At 45.2% G+C, this 19,607-nt stretch overlaps 1 protein-coding gene and 1 non-coding gene across 2 annotated transcripts; both read right to left on the reverse strand.

Annotated features, from left to right (window-relative positions):
• Positions 1-4,562: 4,562 nt before the first annotated feature.
• Positions 4,563-4,978, reverse strand: Scarna2 (small Cajal body-specific RNA 2). The gene has a single exon (XR_005501723.1). It is a non-coding gene; the product is annotated as a small Cajal body-specific RNA 2 (non-coding RNA).
• Positions 4,979-9,307: 4,329 nt separating this feature from the next.
• Tmem167b (transmembrane protein 167B) lies at positions 9,308-13,086 on the reverse strand. The gene is made up of 3 exons (NM_001135260.1): positions 12,891-13,086; positions 10,755-10,886; positions 9,308-9,623 (listed from the first exon to the last, which is right to left on the reverse strand). The coding sequence occupies exons 1-3, from the start codon at positions 12,898-12,900 to the stop codon at positions 9,541-9,543; spliced, it is 225 nt and encodes a 74-aa protein (NP_001128732.1). The 5' UTR covers positions 12,901-13,086; the 3' UTR covers positions 9,308-9,540.
• Positions 13,087-19,607: the final 6,521 nt, after the last annotated feature.

Below are 19,607 nucleotides of genomic sequence, written 5' to 3' on the forward strand. Positions count from 1 at the left end.
CAGATTCAGCCTTACCCCCTTTGAGATCTTATATGGGGCCTCAGCTCCCCTGACTGTATTAGATGATGTTACTGAACCAACACGTCATGTGTGCCAGGTTAAAAGACCTACAGGTGATACAGAAAGAAATCTGCTCACAGCTGACAGCAGCTTATGCTTCGGAGACCCCTGAGACATCTCATCAGTCATCAGTTCCAGGAGACTGCAGCTACACTGAGCCCAGACACTCGAGCCTCGCTGGAAAGGACCATACCTGGTGCTGCTGACCACCTTGACAGCTGTCAATTCTCAGCCCTCACCAGCCGTGTACTAGCTGTTAGGGCTGAGAGCTGGGACCTAGAGGGAAATTCAGTCATGTTTGTCCTGGGTTCTATCAGGATAGGTGTGGGATAGGCTTGATTTCCATTACAAATGATGTAACATTACATATGTTAGTACTCTTAATACTTCTTGGGACTGTGCCTCAGGGATCACAGTCTGTATAAATTTAGAAGTTCTAAAAGCTAGTCCTGACCTTGGTGTATAGGCTTGGATAGTGTCCAGATTAGAATCCTCATGTTAAGACAACAATACCAAGCTGTTATGCTAGATGAAACTGAGTTCTCTATGTAGTTCTAAGATTAGAACTATTAACAAAGAAGAAGGGAATCTAGAACTAGAGTTTTAAAAAGGTTACTCATTGTCAGAGTCTGGATGTGCAGGGCCGGACGTGCTTAAGGGAGAGCCAGAGATAGGACTTGCCAAACCAGCTATCAGCCCCAAGGACATTGACCATCTGTAGCCACCCCCTCCCCTTCCTTCACCCCCCTGAGTGAGATGAGCCACCCTACCTGCCTGCCGAGCTGCTAGAGAGCACGTACTCCTTGCTGATGTAATTTCGCGCCGAAAGAAACTGTGCACCATTTGAACTGACCAATCATGTGTAACCGCGCGAATGCCCCTATATAAACCCCCGAGTTTGGAAGCTCGGGGTCGATTCCTCTGTCTCCTGTGTGGGATACATATCGACCCGGGATCCCGCTAATAGGGATCTCGTTAATAAAAGCTACCTCCTGCTGTTACATCAAGGCTGGCTACTCGTGATTCCTGGGGGCACCCCACCCCTCGATTGGAGTGAAAGACGCAGCTCCCCGTTTAGGGGTATGCTCTTTCAGTAGCTCTAGCTGTTCTGGAGCTTGCAGTGTAGACCATGCTGGCCTTGAATGCACAGAGATCCATCTACCTGTGCTTTCCAAGTGCTGGCAGGAAAGGCCCATGTCTCGTCAGTGTTAGGATGAAAGACGCATGTCTGGCCAGTAGGCCAGTAGTTTTCTCCATTAGTGATATGGGAAGGTACAGCCTATTGTGGGCAGTGCCACCTCTGGGTATGAAAGGTGACTCAGTGAGCACCTGGAGAATTAGCTCGTAAGCAGCATTCCTTCATGGTCTCTGCTTCAGTTCCTACCTTCAGGGTTCTGCTTGAGCTTTTCTTGACTTCCCTCAGACATTACTGTGACTTAAGATCAATCCTATCCTCCCCAAATCGCTCTTGGTCGTAGTGTTTATCATAGGCAATATAGAACCACATACAATTGACCGGCGAGTATCTGAAAGATTGGTATCACTAATCAAGAAGTGCAAACCAAAACCACCATCGGGTATCACCCCACTTCAGTTAGGATGGGACTAAGGCAATTGAAGATCCAAGTACCAGGAGGAGGTCTGGGGATGTAACTCAGTTGGCTGAGTGCTTGTCCAGGACGAATAAAACCCTGGGCTTGCTTTCCAGCACCGAATAAACACTAGGAGTGGTGAAACCTCGCACTTATAATCGGAGCTTTGGTGGCATACACCTTCCAACATAGTGAGTTCCAGGCCAGCCAAGGTTCTAAGAGTGAGACCTATTTCAAAAAGGGGAAAAAACCCTATCAGCCAGGATTGGTGGCTTGCTTGAAGTCCTAGCTATTCAACAGGATTACATCAACCCTACAGCCTAGAGACCTTGTCTCATAACCAAACCAAACCACAGGATCCATCCAGTAAGTCTATAACTTGTTATGTATCAGTGAAAATAAAATCAGTTATTTTGAAGAGATATCAACCTCTCCATGTTTACTGCAGCACTAATAAATGAATTACAGGGGCTGGAGAGATGGCTCAGCGGTTAAGAGCACTGACTGCTCTTCCAGAGGTCCTGAGTTCAAATCCCAGCAACCACATGGTGGCTCACAAACATTTGTAATGGAATCCAATGCCCTCTTTGGTGTGTCTGAAGAGGTCTACAGTGTATCAATACACATTAAACAAGTCAAAAGAAAAAAGACGGAATTACAACAGCTAAGAATTTAAACATCCATCGATGAATGGATTAAAAAAAGAAGCATCAAAGCATCATCCATGGGCTGAGAAGGTTGAATAGGTAAAAGCACTTGTTGCCATGCCTGTCAATTGTAATAATGGAAGAGCAGTTCAGGCTGTAAAACAAGACAGCACCACCCACCAAAAATGAAAACAAGCCTGAGAAGGCTCAGATTACACTGGGATCCAGAACATCTAGAGCATTAGCCAGCTAGTAAAGACTTTCTATTGGCTTAAACCCACGTCTAGGCAGTCGACTCTGGTGAATTACCCAGCTGCCACCGGAGTTTAATCCCTGGAGCCCACATGGTGGAGAGAAATGACTAACACAGGCTACCCTGACCTTCACATGCCCACGAGCTGTGTGCACACACAAGGAAGTGGGAAAAACAGCTCAGTCATGAAGAAAATATGGTGTATGTACACAATTGTCTTAGGATTTCCATTGGTTTGATGAAAAACCAAGATCGAAGCGACTTGGGAAGAAAAAGATTTGGCTGACATTTCCACACTTCACTGGAAGAAGCCAGGACAGGAAATCAAATAGGGCAGGTTCTTGGAGGCAGGAGCTGATGCAGAAACCATGGAGGGACACTGCTTAATAACTTGCTCAGCCTGCTTTACAGACCACCAGCCCAGAGGGGCACCACCCACATTGGGTTGGACCCTCCTCAACAGTCACTAATTAAGAAAATACCTTACAGTCTATCCCGTAAGTCAATCTTATGAAGGCCATTTTCTCAGATGGGTACCCTTTCTTTCAGATGACTCTAGCCTCTGTAAAGTTAACATCAAACTAGCCAGCACAATAGAAGGTTATGCACCCATCAAAAACGAATGGGATCCTGTTGTGCAGCATATCCGGAACTGGGGATCATTAAATAAGTCAAGCACAGAAAAACATAATCTTACTCATGTGGGCTCTAAACCAGTTGCTCTCCTACAGGTTGTCGGCATACAGTAAATTACCAGAGGCCGGGAGAATAGTGATGGGGCATGGGGGAAAGGTCCCCCTTTGTGGAAAATACACACACCCACATGCTATTTGAGACAGGTACCCTTACCCTAATGTAGACATTACATAATGTGCAAATGTACTGAAAACCTCTAATTAAGTACTTTGTGTGCCAATTAAAATTATTTTAGGATGCTAGAAGGATGCAACATGTCTGTCACCCCAGCACTTGGTAGGCAGAGGCAGCTGGATCACTCTGAGTTCAAGGCCAGCCTGGTCTACATAGTGAGTTCCAGGACAGCCAAGACTACACAGAGAAACCCTGTCTTAAGAAAAAAACAAAACAAAACAAAAAATCTATTAGGGCTAGGAGGGTAGCGCAGTGCATAAAGCGCCAGAAGGATGAGGAATGGACTCTTGAGTTTCCAAAACCACATAAAGGCCAGTGGGCACACTTGTAATTCTGGGGTGTGTGTGTGTGTATGTGTGTGTCTATGTCTATGCAATCAGCTAGTTAGAAGAGCAGAAGCTTCAAAGAGAGGAGAGGTTCTGCCTCAGAAAATTATGTGTGTGTGGGGGGGGGGCTGGTGGTGGAAAAACTTGACACCAACTTCACACAATCACCTATAATCTTACAAACAGGACACACACACCTTTTTTTTTTTTTTTAACTCAATGTGTTAATAAAGTGGCTGTAATGGGAGCCTGGAAGGTAGAGGCAGGCATTCTGGAATTCAAGGTCATCCTCAACTACTAACCAAGTTCCCCAGCCTAAGACCGATCAAGTAAGATCAAGGTGTAGGCAGGGAGAGGGGCGTCGGGAGTAGGGGGGACCACACACACTCGCCTTCTAGGCCCCAGACTCCAACATCCGTTCTTGCACTAGGTCCACATGCACCACACACGCCGCAAAATACAAATCAATGCGGTCCACAACCCATCCAAAACAACACATCCATCCTTGAAGCCTTAAATCGTACACAGCCCATTCTAATTTACTGCGTATAGGGCAAGTCCATGCATCTGGTAGTTTGTAAATGTATGCTCTCTAATGGATACACTATACAGGATATACTATAGAGTCTGTACAAGGCCTAGGTGAAACTATTAATAGCCCAGACTAAAAGGGGCACTCGCGGACACACACACACGGTGAGAAGAAAAACTGCAGCGGGGACAAAGCCTCCATCTACAAGCGGCGGCGCGCCTCTGCAGCACACGAGGCTACAGACCTGAACCAGGGCTCGCCGGCGGGGTCCTGGGGCCGGGCTCAGATCAGAATCGCCTCGGTAATCAGCGGCTGGGACGGACCCGGCCTCGTCTATCTGATCAATTCATCACTTCTGAGCGCCGGGCCCGCAGGACCGATCCGGGAACCTCGGGAACCGCGGCGTCGCCACCGCCCAGAGGGCCTCACTGCACAGCGCCCCACCCAGGGGGCTTCGCAGGAGGGCTGCTTTTCATTTCGGGGCGGCCCGGCGGGGCGGGGGTCACGACCCGATCAAATAAGATCAAGGTGTAGGCGAGGGGAGGGGCGTGGGGAGGACACACACTCGCCTTCCATGCTGCAGACCCGCGCGCACACACTCGCACATCCGTACTCGCACTCGGCCCACATGCACCACACGCAGCACACAACACAACCCAAAACTACCCACCACCCCAGCCGCGCTCCCACTCGCGAGGAAAGGGCAGTTGCACCCTCTTTTAAACACTCGGTCTTGTCTCAAAGGATTCTGGGAGGAACCACAGAGTAGTCAGGCGGTTTCCGTACACCTTGTTTAGCCAGAGTGTTCTCTTCTGCCACCCTGTGGCTGGGAGGTCCCAGGACAGAAAGCTTGATTTCCACAGATGGACTTAGGTTTTGTTGTGTTTTGTTTGAAATTCTAAGTTGCCCAACCTGGTAACCGACTCAAGATCCTTCTGCATCAGGCTCCGGGTACTGCGATTACAATCAGGCAGAAAACCCACCTTCCTTATTATGTATCAGTTTTATATAAAATGTAAATGTTTATATTCTCACTTAGTTTTTCCTTGATTTGACCTTTTCTTTGCTCTAAATTAAAAGATATCCAATTTGTAGCTATGAAATGACCCATTCTCAGACATATACGTGCTGACTTATTCATGGACTTATTAATCCTAGGTTATTATTAACAAGAGCATCATAGGAACACTTAGGGACGTGCCTTCTCCTTGACAATATAATTTATCATGTGTATGTATTTATTGACAGAGTCTGAGCAATGTGTCATGGTGCAGACGTGAAGGTCAAACTTTAAAAGTCGGTTTTCTTCCACCATATGAGTCATGGAATCAAAGAGTCTGGTGGCTTGGGTAACAGGCGCCTTTTACCCACTAACCACTTTGTAGCGCACTAAATACCATTTAATCAAAGGATTTCTGAGTACTCAGGCACAGGGCATCTGTAAAATGGGGACTGCATATCCCTAGCCTCGCTTACAGAGCCTCCTGTTTGTCCAGAACTTGGTGCTGAGAGTCAGACCGCTGAGCCTTCATTTACACTCATTCCGTTAAAATATATCGGATGTTTCTCCAGGCTCGATGGTGCATGCCTTTAATCCCAGCACTTGAGAAGCAGAGGCAGGTTGGACGTCTTGAGTTCAAGGCTAGTCTAGTGTGCATACTATAAATTCCAGGTCAGCCAGGGCCATGTAGTCAGACCCAATTTAAAAAAAAAAATCTAATTTTCAAATTCCATGAGTGAAGTAACAATTAGGTAGATGTACTGGCTGGTTTTGTGCCAACTTGACACAAGTTGGAATTATCACAAAGGAGCCTCACTTGAGGAAATGCCTCCATGAGACCCAGCTGTAAGGCATTTTCTCAACTAGTGGCCAAGGAGGGTAGGGCCCAGCCCATTGTGGGTGGTGCTGTCCCTGGTTTGGTGGTCTGGGTTCTATAAGAGAGCAAGCTGAGCAAGCCAGGGGAAGCAAGCCAGTAAGAAACATCCCTCCATGGCCTCTGCTCTAGGTTCCTGACCTGCTTGAGTTCCAGGCCTGACTTCCTTTGGTGATGAAACAGCATGTGGAAGTGTTAGCTGAATCAGCCCTTTCCTCCCCAGCTTGCTTCTTGGTCATGGTGTTTGTGCAGGAATAGGAGCCCAAACTAAGACAGTAGATGTGCCTCTCACCATATGGAAAGTGCATTAATACTCCATCCCCTCCTGTCCTTTTTCTGTAAGGGGCAAGGAGTGGCAAAGTTAAAAAAAAACAAAAACAAAAACAAACTAGGGGTTGGGGATTTAGCTCAGTGGCCCTGGGTTCGGTCCTCAGCTCCAAAAAGGAAAAAAAAAAAAAAAACAAAAACAACAAAAAACAAAAAACTAACCATTAGTAGAAAATGATTTCTGAAGCTGTCATTTGTACTTATACCAGTCCTAATTGGCTGTTCAATAAACAAATACTGAAGAAAGTACCCAATATATGCTCCTGAATTCCACTGGCTCAGATATTTTCTAAGGGCTTGGGTGGTTAACCTAATAACCTCAGAATGAAGAACTTCACCAATAATGACAAATGACACAATTTTTTCTGTTTTGTGTTTGAGACAGGGTTTCTCTGTGTAACAGCACTGGCTATCCTGGAGCTGTTTGTAGACCAGGTTGGCCTCAAACTCACAAAGATCCAAGTGCTGGGATTAAAGGCGGGTGCCACCATGGCTGCTAAGACACTAGTCCTTTAATAGTAGCAATGGGCCTGTTGGCTAAGTGTACCAAAGCTCACCAGAATGGCAGTATTTACTCCAGTGAGCCAACACGCTATGGCATGGGTAGAACCCGAGAGCACTGAACAGTTCAATAAACACACACGACAAAGCAGGCAAAAACCACAAGGAGAAAAGTTTATTTTCAAGGATTGTGCCAACAATGGTGAATAAAAAAGCAGCTGATTCCACTATAAAAAAGGAGCTGATTTCCTCCAGCCCTGGCACAGGGTGGATCCAGCTTGAATCTGAGTAATAGTGCTACCCTCATACCACCCCTGAAGGACCTCTACAACTTTATCATTTTCTTCTTTGCCAAAAGTGAAACGCAGGCTAAATAAGTACACCAGGTTTCTATTTACCTGATTACATAAGGTCAAAAATGAAGTCGGCCATTTGCTTCTTCCTGTACTTTTTGATACATTCTGATAAGAAAACATCTCAAAATATAACAATGCAGAACATTTAGGCCCAGAGGACCTATGACGGAAGCCGCAGAAGGAAAGCTGTTTAGGGAGTGAAGCTGGTTCTAGAGCACAGTGGAGAAGCCAGCCCTGTTTGAGAACAAGCCATCAAATACAAAGTAACTAGTGTTGTGCCTACTTCCCAAGGGACACCCAGTTGGTCAACAGGTCCCAAACTCCCACCCAGAAGATCTCTCTAGCCCCATTAAATTTTTCTCTCTCCTGAGGAAGGATCCTTAGGAATGACCAGAAAACAGCAATAATTGCAATTTGCCTGTGGACCAATTCCTAGAGAGGCTCACACATGCGGTAGCGAGTACTTGGTGACTTTCTAGCCTGCTGCAAACCCTCACAGCACTCGTCTACACCAGGACCTGTGCTTCCAAGCAGCCTTTGTTCTGGTGCAGTATACGGACAGCAGAGAATTACACTTCTCCTGGGAGTGAGCCCCTGTACTTGTCCTGCTAAGCTTTATGACACACGATTGAACATGTGTGTGCTCGTGTGTATGTTAGACCTACTTTTTTGTTCCACTATTGCAGACTTCACATTTACCAGCTGATTCTTGTGCAGGCATAGGGGGGAATGGAGAAATCTTCCCTTCAAACGTTGAGTCATCTGACATCACCTGCTCACAGCTCTTACACCCCATGGAAAAGCCCTCAGCACTCAGGGGCAAAGCTTCATTTTTCTTTCCTCAGAAACACACTCATTTTATTAATGAATTCTCCTGGCTGACCAAATGCTAGTGTCAGTGACTTTTCTTATTCCAGTTTCTCATGGTCTGACAGAGAGGGAAATACTGCAGCATGAACATAAGAGTTGGCAGAGACAACTAAAATCGCTGTAACCCAGACTGAAGAACAAGCTTGGATCTCTTATGACAAAACCCCCATCTACATACATTTTTATGGCAATAAATTCTTATACTAGATGAACTTACTAGTATATGAATTGATATACTAATTTACTTCTCTTCTACCCGAACTTCAAATATATTAATCAATGATTTTTTTCAATAGTCCCCTCCCCCAGCATTCATATTTAAAACTGAGTAACAGTATTTAGCACTAGGTAATTTAGAAAGTGTTTAAAAAGCTTTAGGAAATAGCGAGAGTTGGTTCATTTTCTCTACATCAGTCGGTTGACTGAATCTTCTCTGGGGACACTGGTAAGCTGCCTTGGCCCACTCGCTGCTTCTTACTGATAACCCTAGATTTCACAAGCACTCAGGTTCTCTGGGGAACCTTCAAGCTGCCAGAATGTGGCAGTCTGTTCTCTCTGCAGTGAGAACCACCCCCTCTTAAGCCCCCAGATGCACAGAAAGAACACATTTCCAAAGCCAAACAATTTTTTTTGCCTCTCATAACTCCTAGTTCTCATCCAGCCCCACTCTTCTCACCAATTCATCAGATCAAAAGTAGCCAATGAAAAAAATGAAGCCTTAAAAAGTATTTCCTGGCACATGCCTTTAATTCAGGAGGCAGAGGCAGGCGGCTCTCTGTGAATTTGAGGCTAGCCTGCTCTACATTGAGTTCTAGGACAGCCAAGGCTATGTAGAGTGCCTCTCTTTAATCTGGGAAGTCTGAACAAAGCCTGTATCATTCCCCCGTGAGCCGCAGTTTTCAGAGATTCTGATGATGGGCTAGAGAGCAAAGCCGATGGCCAGCTCTAGCTAGTTTTATCAATGCTGGAGTGAACCCAAGATCGTGTCAATACTAACCAAATGCTCTACCATTGAGCTACCGCCCAGCCTGGGTTCTAAGCAGGAGATACATAATCATATCGATGGGGGCGATGTAATTTATCTGGATATACAGACTTGCTGCTGGGAGCTGATTAATGCAGAGATCAAAAAAGGTTGGCTTTCTGGAATCCCCTGAAACAAAAATGTTTGTGACCATGAGTTTTCCCCACATGTGGCAGGCAGACGCTTCAGTGTCATCTTGGGGACACTGACGATTTTAGCTCAACTCTCCTATGCTGGGTCCAGGTTTCCGACAAGTTCTTCATCTTTATCCCCTGGGTTGGCAGCTGATGAGCTGGATGGTTTGGAATTCATTTGATAAACAGGACGTAAAAGGCCATTACGATGCAGGCAATTGCAACAGCAGCATGCAGCCGGGTTCCAATCACAGCAGCTAGGGGACAAATGGAAAGTGAGGTCACGCCAGGTTCTTCACAAAAGCCTTGCTTTCAAACCATGTTTTGAATCTCTAACGAGAACCAACGGTTCCGAGAGTCTGGAAATGTTCTTAAATGATACCCTTATGTTCTAGGCTCTACATGAAATGGCTTAGCCCTGGCCCCCTTTTACTTTCTGAGATAGAATCACACTGTGTAGCCCTGGCTGGCCTCTAATTTGTAGCTAGAACAAGAATGTCCCTGAACTCAGAGGTCTGCCTATCTGCCTCTGCCTCCCCAGTGCTGGGATTAAAGGTGTGTGCTGCAATGCCTGTCCTCCCTAAACCTTTTTGAGACAAAGGCTCACTGTTCAATAGGATTAGAGAGATGTGTCACCATGCCTGTCCTTATTTTACACAATTAAAAGAAATATTTCTATAGGATTCCTGATGAAGGTGCCCAAAATAAAAAAAGCTAAAATATATATGAATTAATTAAGCTAAAAGTTGTTTCCAGTGTGTTCTGTTAAAAACAAAAGTGAGAAATTATTCTTCCTGCTAAGAGGAATTTCAGGCCAGCCTAAAATGATATTAACCTGTAAAATATCTCTCCCTCATCTCATGGGACCAAATATTACAACATTGGCCAAGAACAAGCTCACTTCTTGGCTTCCCAAGTAGCTGGAACTACAAACATGTGTCACACCTGGCATTGTATGTAGTCTTTAATCCTAGAACATCAAAATTACCTAGAAAGTAAAATAAACAAGTATGCCTTAAGGAATAGCTAATTTAAATTTTACCTCTTACCTCAACTTTGACTATCTTATTAGCAGACTCTAGGCAAAGCACTTACCACACAATTGTGAGGACCTAAGTCAAAATCCGAGAAGCCATGAAAACTATGGCTAGAGTGATACAAATCTGTACTCCCAGTACTTCTAGGATAAGTGGGCATGACGAGTTCTAGACTCACATGGGCCAGCTAGCCAGGTGTACACACCTACAACCACACACCCACAACACATCACATACACTCACATAGTAAAGATGAGTCCAAATAGAACCCCGGCACTACGCCTTGTATTTTATAGAACCACACTGCTCAGAAATAGCTACGTTCTCTCTCTGTATCCAGAGAGACCTTACCTTTGTAAAATACACCCCAAACTCCCTTCTTCTCTGAAAGCAGCCAGGTTTTGAGACGAGGTACTTTCTTGAAGTAGGCACAGGTGCAAACAAAGAGCAGACCAAACACCAGAATCCCATCCAAGGAGTACACTGTCGCATAAAGGAGAGAGAGAGAGGGGTTGGGGATTTAGCTCAGTGGTAGAGCGCTTGCCTAGGAAGCGCAAGGCCCTGGGTTCGGTCCCCAGCTCCGAAAAAAAAAAAAAAAAAGAAGAGAGAGAGAGAGCGTTGACGCTGGTTTAGCCTGGGAAAGGTGACCCTGCCCAGTTTGGTGCTGACATCACCTCAAACGGCAGTGCCAACACTGAACAGGAAGGATTCAACCATTTTGGCACTGTTTCCCCAACTTGCTTATAAACAGCCCCTTAACCACTTCACTCCCCTGCCCCCACTTCAGACTGGAAAACACGAGTGTATTTGTGTGGAGCTCTTGGAGTGACTGATGCTAGTACTATCTGTGCATAAGATTTACATATGTTCTTGATGTAAATCACTCATCTGATGCAGGAAAGCTCAGTCTTTAGCCAAGGTTTCCAGAGTTGCATCTGCCGGTAAAGCGTATGTTAAGGCGGACCATAAAGCTTAGTGGAAAACCCAAGAGTTAGACCTCATATAGCCACACTTTTGCTCTACCCAGTTGATATTTCAAGTACAGTACAGTTTACAAATCATAGTCCTGCCTGAACAAAAGATTTGCATAAAGCGAAAGACAGGAAAAACTGACGAGCATAAGGCATAACGATGCACTCCTTTGACACTGGCTTAGCAAAGGACAGCCAATTACAAAGGGAGACCATGTCCTGTTTTTGTTTCCAGACAGGGTCCTGCTGCCTAGACAGGGCTGGTCTGTCTGCCTCCTCCTACTCTAAGCTGGGCTTAGAGGCTTGCCACATAACATCCTGCAAAGTACACTCTCAGAAACAGAACAAAACTGTAGTTGATGCTTAGATGACACAGAAAGCTCTTAGTTCTGCTTCTGACATGTGTTATACAGGTAAGCAAAATGAATTACATAAAGGCAGAATTTATTCAGTAATCATGGTGCCAGAATATTTTATTTCCTAGTTTAATTTACACCATGTCTTTCTTTGGGTGATGTTCCTTCTTTAACTTTGTGTAGTATGGTAAGACTGACTACCCAGAAAGCTTCAAATGGATATTATATACAACCAGGGTCTTTGCCAGTTCCTGCCAGTTCTGGGCCATTCTGTCTTGTTCCAGTGAAACTATTTCATAGCTAGTTCCAGTATATCAGTCAACTCACAGACAGTTTTATGTGTTATTATTTTGCTCCGATAAGTTCTTGTAGACAATGCCAAAATTCACAAGGAAATGACATTTCAGTCTTCAGTGTTAAGTCGATGAAAGTCTATGAGAAAAAATTTCCTGAGCCTCTCCAATCATAGTGTCTAAAAAGGCTTTCTTACTTCCTTTCCTGTAAGATTGGCTATAAAGGTCTTAATTTATCTTCTAGAACCTGAAAATCATGACTATAAAATTATTTGAGGCAACCTGGAAAAATTATAAGTGCTCCATCATTAATAAAAGGCGGCTTCTAAATCCACCTTTTGCAATATTAGCCAGAAGCTCGAGGTGGAGCCACCCAGCTAGGACTTTATAGTCAAGTAAGTGAAGGTTTTTTTGTTATTTAAATTAAGAAACAAAACAAACAAAACTTTGAGGATGTCTACATTCACCTCCTCCGCAAACTGTGGAATTTGATACCATTTCCAGGTCCTCTCAACCAGCTTATTGTCAGAAAGTATGAGATCTTAGGGAACCAGATAATAGCTTCTCCTCCCTGGGGACTAACAGCATAATTCTACAGGGACCGACCTCCCCAGAACCAACTTCTAGGAAAGAAGAGAGTAAAGGGTGATAACCAAAGAGTCAGGCGTGGATACTAGGGTACCCTTATGGGCTTGAGAAAAGAGAAACTGCAAGGAGCGTCCCAGACAGGAGTTAGGGGCTCCCCAAGGTCCAGGGGGGCCGGGCTGGGAGGGGGCGGGGGGAAACGGCCACGTCAGTCTAGCCCCGCCCGCCACGATTGGTCCTGGTCGTCTACCGTCAACCTCCGCTTGGGCCCCCAGCACTCACCGTTCGTCATGGCGGTAGTGCCCGGCCCGGGTGAGGGGTCCGGGTTCAGCTGTAGAGGCTGCAAAGGCGGGGGAACCTGGTTCCCACTTGACACTTCCCGATCCGGGCCGTGGTGACAAGAACGAGCCGTAGTACGCAAGCGCGAGGGCCGAGAGAGAGAGAGAGAGAGAGAGAGAGAGAGAGAGAAACGCCGCACTCAGACCAAAGTAGCTGATCGTTGAGCCAAGGCCCCCACCCTGCCTGCGTAACGTCTGCGTCCCTACGTACGTGACGAGCGCGTGGTGGGCGAGGCTTCCTTTGTGGTCATGGCAACCGGATGTCTGCCTACTTGCCGTGTGTAACTGTGTAACTAGAGGGACTGGACTGAGAGAGTGTGTTTAAAAAAAAGTCAGGGGGTTGGGGATTTAGCTCAGTGGTAGAGCGCTTGCCTAGGAAGCGCAAGGCCCTGGGTTCGGTCCCCAGCTCCGAAAAAAAGAACCAAAAAAAAAAAAAAAAAAGTCAGGGGGCTGGGGATTTAGCTCAGTGGTAGAGCGCTTACCTAGGAAGCGCAAGGCCCTGGGTTCGGTCCCCAGCTCCGAAAAAAAGAACCAAAAAAAAAAAAAAAAGTGAGGGGGCTGGGGATTTAGCTTAGTGGTAGAGCGCTTACCTAGGAAGCGCAAGGCCCTGGGTTCGGTCCCCAGCTCCGAAAAAAAGAACCAAAAAAAAAAAAAAAGTCAGTATGTAGGGTTTGCTCTGCGGCTATTGCTTTCGTGTGTGTGTGTGTGTGTGTGTGTGTGTGTGTGTGTGTGTGTGAGCCACCCGCTTACAATGGTGGGAGAGTAACTGCTTTCTTTTTCTCTGTGACGCAGTATGCCAGAACATGTCGTTCTTCTCTTTATCTTCTTGAGAACAGAACTTTAAGGTTCAAATGATTCATGATTAAGAAACAGAACCATTCCGTTTCCTCCAACTTATTTAGGAGACAACTGGTAATGAAATCAGGTACAGTTCCAAGAGAAAACCCTTGGAAAGCAGGCTGCAATGTGAAGGAATTGCATATAAGGGGCGCACATGTGAATACTACAGCAGGGCAGTACTTTATCTTACCACACCAAGCTGAAAACGTCACCACTGTCAGTGTTTTGAACTGTTTTCTTGGAGACACGGTTTGTTTCGTTTTGTTGTTTTGCTTCTGTGTTCTGCAGTAGTACTATGCCCTGTAATATCTGAAACCCAGGGTGGAGGGGGGATACCACAGTAGTTACCCAGGCTCCTGGGACAGCCCTCATTAGGTGGCTTCTCCTGGCAGAAATCTAGCCAAGCTACATTTGGCTTTTGTAGACGAAATAAGAAAGTTTATTATAAAAGCCACATATTTCAGATAGTAAGGCTTTCGGTTGTCAGAAGCATTCAGACGACTTCCCTTTTCTTTTCCTTAAACTAACAGGATAGTTTCCTTTATTTCCTGAGTTTAAGTCATGCCGGCCTCATCTTTTCAGGAATCTGCCCTACCATGGCTTTTCTGAAGTGTTTTTACTGTATGGTGATAGTCTAATGATGGGGTGGGGCGCAGGAGACAAAGCTTTAGGTTCTGCTTTGTAAGCCAGGACCTTTAGAGACAGTTGGGTCTGCTTCCCTAGAGGCTGGGTAACAGGGCTGCACTCAGTCCTGAGAGTGGTTGTCAAAACCCTAAGAATTCTGTCCATTCCTGCTACAGTGCCATCTGCTGGCCGAGAACTGCCTGGTTACCTAGAACAAAACTGTCAGGTTTGGAATGGACGGAGTCAGGAGGAGGAAACCACTAGCAGCAACAATAGTTATAACAATGTTTGGTGCGGGAAAGAGTTCTTGAGAAAACAAGCTCAAATTATGAAACTATAGCATCAAAAACCAAAGAATATATAGAAAAAACTAATTAATACAATCATTTGGATTGTACACACAAGACATTCCACAAACCAAGACAGGATTGTAGAGATGGCTTAGTGGTTGATAGCATTTGCTTCTCTTGGTAAATTAAGGTGTTAGTAACTGAGGTGTTGGGGAGGGGTCACTCCAGTTGGCCCACCCAGGAAGTATTAAGGTATTTCCTCCTGGTTTCCTTCAGGTATAGTTTACAAAACAGGAGATTTATTTAAGAGAAGAGCCATAATATGGAAACTCCATCTCCCTTCTGACGTGGTCTCAGACAGGGATGGAACTGCCAACAGGTCCTTGGGAATAAATTACTTGCTCTAAGTGACTGTTGTGGTTTGAATAAGATACTCCTCATAGGCTCATATATTTGAATGATTAGTCATCAAGGAGTGGCACTATTTGAGAAGGATTAGGAGGTGTGGTCTTGTTGGATGTCACTGGGGGTGGGCTTTGAGGTTTAAAAACTGCCCCCAACCTCTCAGCCTATGGATCAGGGCATAACTTTTTTTTTTTCGGCGCTGGGGACCGAACCCAGGGCCTTGTGCTTCCTAGGCAAGCGCTCTACCACTGAGCTAAATCCCCAACCCCAGGGCATAACTTTTAGTTACTTTACTAGCACTATGCCTGTCTGCCATCATGCTTCCTGCCACCATGCTTTCCAACATGATGAGGATAAACCAAGACTCAGAAACTGTAAGGAAACCTCGATTGCATGCTTTTCCTTTATAAGACTTGCTATGGCCATGTCTCTTCACAGCCATAAAATAATGGCATACACAGGTCCTTACCCTAAAAATACCTAACTAGTTTCTACCCTTACCAACTGGACATGGTGGCTCATGTCTGTAATCCCAGCACTTGGGAGACAGATAATGCAATCTTGGTGAATTCAGTACCAGTTTGGTCTACACAGCAAATTCTAGGCCAACCAGGACTGTATAGATCCTGACTCAACAAAATAGGTATATGTGTATGTCAGGCCCAAATTCCCCAAACTCCAAAAGGCAACCCAAATATGTAGAATGAGCTCAATCTAGACTCTAGAAGGATTTCTAGCAGCTTGGTAAAAGCCAGCATTCCTCATTGCAAAGCCAGCTACTGTCTATCAATGGGAGTCATTCAGCAGTCACAGCACATGAAGACCTCCAGGCTCCTTCAGTGTTAAAGTATATATATTTCAAAGTCCATTCTGGTATCCTAGCTCTTCCCACCTCCTCTCCTACTCTACACTTCCTCTAGCTCCTGGGCTTCCCTCTTGACAGCTACTCATCCTTGAGAAGCAGCATTTTTCACTCTTCTCCCCTTAGGTTCCTACTATCTCAAGATGCTTTCTCCACTTTCTCCCACACCCCTAGCCATGGCCCTGTTCAATCTGCTCACCATGTTCAGTCTACTACTTTCTCTCTCTGCTCTGGACTTTTCCAGATGCCTCTGGCTGTTCTCTCTCTCATATCTACAATATAACCTCTCCATACCTGGAAGCAGTCATATTGTCAGTTTATACATAGATATTGATTTTTCCTATATGAATGTGTTCATATATATTGTTTTCTCCTCTATAAATATTGCATTAAAATGGTGGATCCTTTCTGGGGTTATTTGATTAACTGAACTACTACTTACAACAATAGTTGACAGACACCTGGCATTACTCCATCAAGACTAGCTACCACTGTTGATGTTCATTTGCTTAAAAAGTGTTTACCAAGCAGGAATGGTGGTGCATGCCTTGACTCCAGCACTTGGAAGGCAGAGGCAGGTGGATCTCTGCAAATCTAAGGTCAGCATGGTCCACAGAGTGAGTGGAGGAAACTTTGTCTCAAAGCAACAAAGTGAACATTGCTGAGCACTTGGTAGGTTTTGCAGAAACAAAAATCAGTCTCTGCTCTCAAGAGAACAAAACATACCGGGTAAGACAGGTGAATAAACAATAAGAGTATATAGTCGTTATATATGTGACATTATTTGTGACTCTTTAAAATATCTGCAGACTTTTTTTTAAGTAAGAACATTAAGTGAGAGTCTGGAAGTAAGTATGTGGATGAGAGCCTGTAGGTAGCTGGGGTCCAGGTAGGTCTGTGGAACTTCAAAGCTCCCTTCTGGTTGTTACTGCATTGCCTCAAATTTCCATGCTCTTCACCATCTCCATCTTTGATGATTTTCTCCCAAGCATTATGCTTTTGTCTTGCCTGGATCACCCGGATAGCCTCAGTGCCATCCATCCCCGACAGACATGTTTCTTGTCAGGCTAACCCCGGGTCACTGGTTCTTAGAGCACAAAATCAAGGAATAAATAGAGCCTGGCTGAACTGGGGCATCCCAATTCATACTTCGTCAGTTCATTTCAGCTGACACTGGAGAGCTGCCAGTTCTTGCCAAATGCCTGTCAGTCCAGAACAGTAGCCTGTTTGTTAGAATCATTGCGGTCATTGTGGTGAATGCCAATCAGTCTTGGGGACCATGACCAGAGCATTCTGGTTTAACTGAAGAGTAAGTTCAGTCCTAAAGGCACGGCTTGCAACAATAGCTTCATTTGAATGAAAACTACTTGAAAAGCCACGTCAAACAGGCATTCATAGATGCTACACACATTTGTTTCCAGATGTCTAAGGAATGAGCTAACCTTAGGGAATCAAGAGACGGATGAGAAACCGACTGCTCTGAGTAAGTTTAAGGTTTAAGGGAAACAGGTAAGTCACATATAGCAGCAAGCAGAAAATGAGGCAGAAACCGAGAGTTGTTAAAAATGAAAACAAAATGCTGTGGGAGGATGAAGGAGACACGCCTTCAAAGGAGGCTTTATGGAAGAACAGACCATTCACTGGGCCTGAAAAGCAGGCAGCATCTCAATGGGAAAAACATTCCAGTGGGAAAGGAGCTCTGATCAAAGGCTGGAGAGGGAGAGTTCAAGACCAGTCTGGAGCACCCTGCACTTCTTTCTTCGCTAGCTCACTCCGCGCATGCCTCAGGCCTTAGCTGACTTCCTGCCTGCTCCAACAAGGCTTCCTCCGATGTGGGGTCCTCTACTGCAACAGACACTTGGAAAGTATAAGCTATCAAGTGTATCCAAGTTACGCTGTAGTGTCCACTTGCATTCTGTATCATTTTATTGATGCTGGATGTATTTTGTGACTGCTTGACAATTATTTGTTGCAGGGTCTGGGAGATGGCTCAGTGGGTAAAGGTGCTTGCTGCCAAAGTTGACAGCCTGAGTTCAATCCCTGGAATCCACATGGTGGTAGGAGGGAACCAATTCCTGCAAATTGTCCATTGGCATTTACATAAGCACCATGGCACATATATACAGATGCACACAACAAACAGCAAACGAACAAACAAGTAAATGTTAAGAACTTGAAAATTTGTTACATGAATAGCCGAGCGTGGTCACAAAAAACTGGAATGTCAAAATTGGCGCGCGTGCACACACACACACACACACACACACACACACACACACACACACACAGAGAGAGAGAGAGAGAGAGAGAGAGAGAGAGAGAGAGGCATGTATGCACTCACACAGAAGCACGAACCATGAGAGGCACATATATCTATTAGATCAGAAAGGGAGCCAAGAACAAACCCAAGAAACGATTGGACCAATGTCTAACCTGGTAACCTGATTGACTTGTATTGGAATTACTAGCAGGAGTATGGATAAGGGGTTTCAGATGAGGGATGGAGATGACTCAGAAGCAGCTGCATCACAGAAAAGCCCACTGCAACCCAGATGGTAATTCATGAAACCTGCGTGCCGGCCGCTCTGTGTGCGGCTGGCAGGGAGCTAGACTAGCTGTGACTCCCTGAGTTTTTAACCACTCTGTTTTCAGTTGCTGGGGCCAGGACCTCAAAACTCATCTGTGTTTCTGTTCTCCCAGATATGTAAGACACGGGCCTTTCTCTCCCTCTTGTGTGGAATATTTCAATCAGAGAAAACTGACAAACGACAGAATAGCAAATGATTGTCAGCAAAGGCCACTCCATTTTGTAAAGGTCCCTTGTTTTGGCTTAAACAATGGTAATACCTGAGACTAATCTCTCTAGGTCCTTGCCCTCTGAGCCCTGTCCACCCTCAGGAATGGCTGGCTATGAGATACTTTTCTGTCATTTGATATCTTTCCTCCAACCCTAAACTGGACTCTGGAGTCCACTCTGAAATTGTAGAAGAACCCCAGGCTGTTCCCTCTGCTCTGTGTCTGATCTACTCATTACATTGCTTTGTTATTCCCGGTTTCTGTTTTGGAGTTTGAGTTAAGAGGGTTGAATTTATCCACACTTCATAGTTTATAGCCCTGCTAGCATTGTCCATAGTCCTTTGCTTTTTATTTTTTCCTTTATGCCCTATTTCTACCTTTTCTGTGCTGCCAGCTTTCTAATGCATTTAATGTCTCTGCTGTTTTGTTTGTTGCTGACCTTGAACTCAGAGATTTTCCAGCCTCTGCCTCCCCAGGCAGGGATTAAAGACGTGTGCCATCACACTTAGCTCTTTGATAATTTTAAAATGTTTTACTTATTACTGTGTATGGAAGCCAGAGGACAGCCTTGTGGAATCTGTCTTCTTACCTTTCACTTTTTATATAGGCCCAGGGATTAAACCTGAATATTAGTCTTATTCCGTGAGAGCTTTCACTGACTGTACCATCTCTCCCGCACATCTTTTGTAATTAAAAAACCAAACCCAAACCCACCCCCCTCATAAAACCCAATGTACACACACACACACACACACACACACACACACACACACACACACACACACAAAATTACGGAGGCAGGAAAGATTGCTCTGCAGCTAAGAGCATTGGCTGCTTTTCCAAA

The sequence above is a fragment of the Rattus norvegicus genome, chromosome 2 (assembly GCF_036323735.1).
Source record: "Rattus norvegicus strain BN/NHsdMcwi chromosome 2, GRCr8, whole genome shotgun sequence".
In the NCBI taxonomy this organism is placed as follows: domain Eukaryota; kingdom Metazoa; phylum Chordata; class Mammalia; order Rodentia; family Muridae; genus Rattus; species Rattus norvegicus.